This window comes from Solanum tuberosum, unplaced genomic scaffold, assembly GCF_000226075.1.
Source record: "Solanum tuberosum cultivar DM 1-3 516 R44 unplaced genomic scaffold, SolTub_3.0 scf00482, whole genome shotgun sequence".
Lineage (NCBI taxonomy): Eukaryota > Viridiplantae > Streptophyta > Magnoliopsida > Solanales > Solanaceae > Solanum > Solanum tuberosum.
The window spans coordinates 254,453-257,604 of record NW_006239402.1 but is presented as its reverse complement, the minus strand read 5'-3'; the positions used below and the strand labels follow the sequence as shown (position 1 = coordinate 257,604).

The 3,152-nt window shown below is 35.4% G+C and overlaps 1 protein-coding gene across 1 annotated transcript; it reads left to right on the top strand.

The window, feature by feature from the left end:
- The first annotated feature begins 295 nt into the window (after nucleotides 1–295).
- On the top strand, nucleotides 296–1,351 carry LOC102597614 (ethylene-responsive transcription factor WIN1). The gene is made up of 2 exons (XM_006364147.2): nucleotides 296–476; nucleotides 636–1,351. Exons 1-2 carry the CDS (start codon nucleotides 397–399, stop codon nucleotides 1,174–1,176), a joined length of 621 nt encoding a protein of 206 aa, XP_006364209.1. The 5' UTR covers nucleotides 296–396; the 3' UTR covers nucleotides 1,177–1,351.
- The last annotated feature ends 1,801 nt before the right edge of the window (nucleotides 1,352–3,152 follow it).

Sequence of the window (3,152 nt, the reverse complement as noted above, 5' to 3'; positions counted from 1 at the left end):
AATATATACTCCCTCTGTCCCAATTTATATGACTCACTTTCCTTTTTAGTCAGTCCCAAAAAGAATGACACATTTCTATTTTAAGTAACAATTTGCCTATGAAATGTCTTTTTTACCCTTAATGAAATGATTTACAACCACACAAATTTCTATCATTCATTTTGGACCACAAGTTTTAAAAGTCTTTCCATTTTTCTTAAAGTTTGTGCCAAATCAAAGTACATCACATAAAATGGGACGGAGGGAGTAGTATATAATAATATGCCCACTGTCCTTGTAATCAATCATCTTTTATAAACTATTTCTCACACCTTCAACTGTACAAATTCTCTCTCCCTTGCTGCTCTTCTTCTCCCTATCACTGTCACTCTGACAATTGTTTGCCCACATTCAAGTATGGTACAGGCAAAGAAGTTTAGAGGTGTCAGGCAACGCCATTGGGGTTCTTGGGTTGCTGAAATTCGTCATCCTTTGCTGTACTTTACCATGCACACTCCACTCCATCTCTTTACTTTGTTTTTAATTTCATATCGCTCTATATATTGATTGATCATCAGATCATGATCAAAGATGAATTTTGAATTTAAATTTGATGATTTTTATTTATTGAATAATTATTATGTTTTTGCTCGTAGGAAGAGGAGAGTGTGGCTAGGAACTTTTGAAACTGCGGAGGAAGCTGCCCGAGCGTATGATGAGGCTGCGGTTTTAATGAGCGGACGTAACGCCAAAACAAATTTCCCAGTGCAGGCTACTGATGAAAATAAAAAAGACAACTCTAAATCTAATAATTCGGCTTTATCGGCCGGATCATCATCATCATCACTCTCTGCTATACTTAGCGCCAAACTTCGCAAGAGCTGTAAATCGCCTTCGCCGTCTCTCACTTGCCTCAGGCTTGATACGGAGAGTTCCAACATTGGGGTGTGGCAGAAACGGGCAGGAGCCCGGCCTGATTCTAGCTGGGTCATGACCGTTGAATTTGGAAAAAAGAAGATCATTAATGATAACGAGCAGATCATGATTATTCCAGACGAAAACGTAACTTCTTCAAGTACGTTTTCGTCTCAGGATCAGAATTCGATCGAGATCGAAGAAGGCAAAGAATGTGGTGTGATGAATGAAGAAGAACGAATGGCGCTTCAAATGATTGAGGAACTCCTCAACAGGAATTAATTAATCATAGTACCGTTAAATTTATTAGGTAAAATATGTTTGGTCTTTACTATTACACGTAAAAAAGTGAAAAGCCTCAGCCCTCAGATATTTTTCCTACTAGTATTAAGGTACAATCTCTAATGTATTACTCTCTCCATCTCAATTTTATGTTATACTATTTGGATTTCAAGATTCAAATAAGTCCTTCTTTGGCCTAGTTTTTTCATATAATTTTGAATTATCGTGACTTACTTAGTGTTTAAATAAATAAATAAATTATATTTCAGTTTTCTTTAAAGATGTAATGCCTAAATTTACCGTCAAAATTAATTTTTTATTTTTAATCAATTACCCGAATAGGGTGTGTTGTATTAGCAAAAAGGATTAGAGGGGGTTTAGACCTGACCTCAATACAACACTGATCCGTCACAAAAAAACTAGAAGGCTTACAAAAATTACTATAGAGTCTTCTGTAAATTTATGAAGAAGAAAGTAACTAGCTTACAAAGAAATTTGCTTTATCATATTTGCTCCGAATACTAGGCAATTGCCATTTGTCCAGTAGAAAGAGACCTTTAGCTTGTCTAGGGAGATTGGAATAGAGTTGAGTGATGAGCATCTGGTGAGAAGAAGAGGACAGTTTTGCTAAACAATCTGCAACTTGGTTTCCCTCTCTGAAACAATGTTTAATTTGCATTTGCACCCTTTTTTTGATGACGTTGATGGAGTCAATGACTTGTTTCAGCTTCATATTTGTAACTATATCGTTGGCGAGCATATTGACTATATTCATGGAGTCAAGTTCTAGAATAAAATTAGTGTACCCATGTTGATTACACCATTTTACACCAAACTCAACTGCCATGGCCTCAACCATGTTGCTATATTTGCATTCAACGGGAAAAGAGAATGCCACGATCAAGTCTCCATAACTATTCCTTATGATTCCCCCAATGCCTGCCCTTCCAGTCTCATGTACATAGCTACCATCAATATTGATTTTTATGACATTGATGGAGTCAATGACTTGTTTCAGCTTCATATTTGTAACTATATCGTTGGCGAGCATATTGACTATATTCATGGAGTCAAGTTCTAGAATAAAATTAGTGTACCCATGTTGATTACACCATTTTACACCAAACTCAACTGCCATGGCCTCAACCATGTTGCTATTTTTGCACTCAACGGGGAAAGAGAATGCCATGAAAGTCTCCATAACTATTTCTTATGATTCCTCCAATGCCTGCCCTTCCAGTCTCATGTACATAGCTACCATCAGTATTGATTTTTATGATGCCATTTTGAGGATAACTCAAAATTAAGTTGTTTGACTCTCGAATTTTATCTATACCACGTAAATTGAAACATGAAAGGTATTACTAATATTTTCCTGCAGTCATTGTCATTGCTGAGTGTTATGTTTGTCCAATGTTGTGCAGCAATGTTTTTAAATTTAATTTGATAAAGAAGACATAAATGTTACTACTTACTCCCTTGGGATTGAACTAATTAAGTATTGAAACGGCTTTCCAAAGAAGTAACATATGGATGCCGACTTTTTATATTGTGTTTTCAGCTATGTTTAGTTAAGCTAAGTGGGGCTGTGCAACTAAGATACGTCTGTATAATTGTATATAAGCAGCATCTGCATCATAGTGGGGCATAGAAAGTAAATGAGATGGGTTTCAATTTACGTATAGATCATCCTCTCTTTGATTGACAATTGTCTTTTAGTGTACATTAAGTATATATCAAGTCCTACACAAATTAAAGGCATTAATTAACTTATAAATTATCGGAGTTCTAATATTTGGCTAGTCATTTTTTGGATTTTTTAGTTGAGAAAATTTCAGAAATAACAAAGTTAATAGATATAATAAGGATTTATAGCTATAGTGGTAAAAGTTTTGAGGCACCACACTCTTTGTCCAAGATTTCAGTTCCGTTTTCAAGGTTTTGCATTAGATCTCAGATTATTTCATATTGTTGGC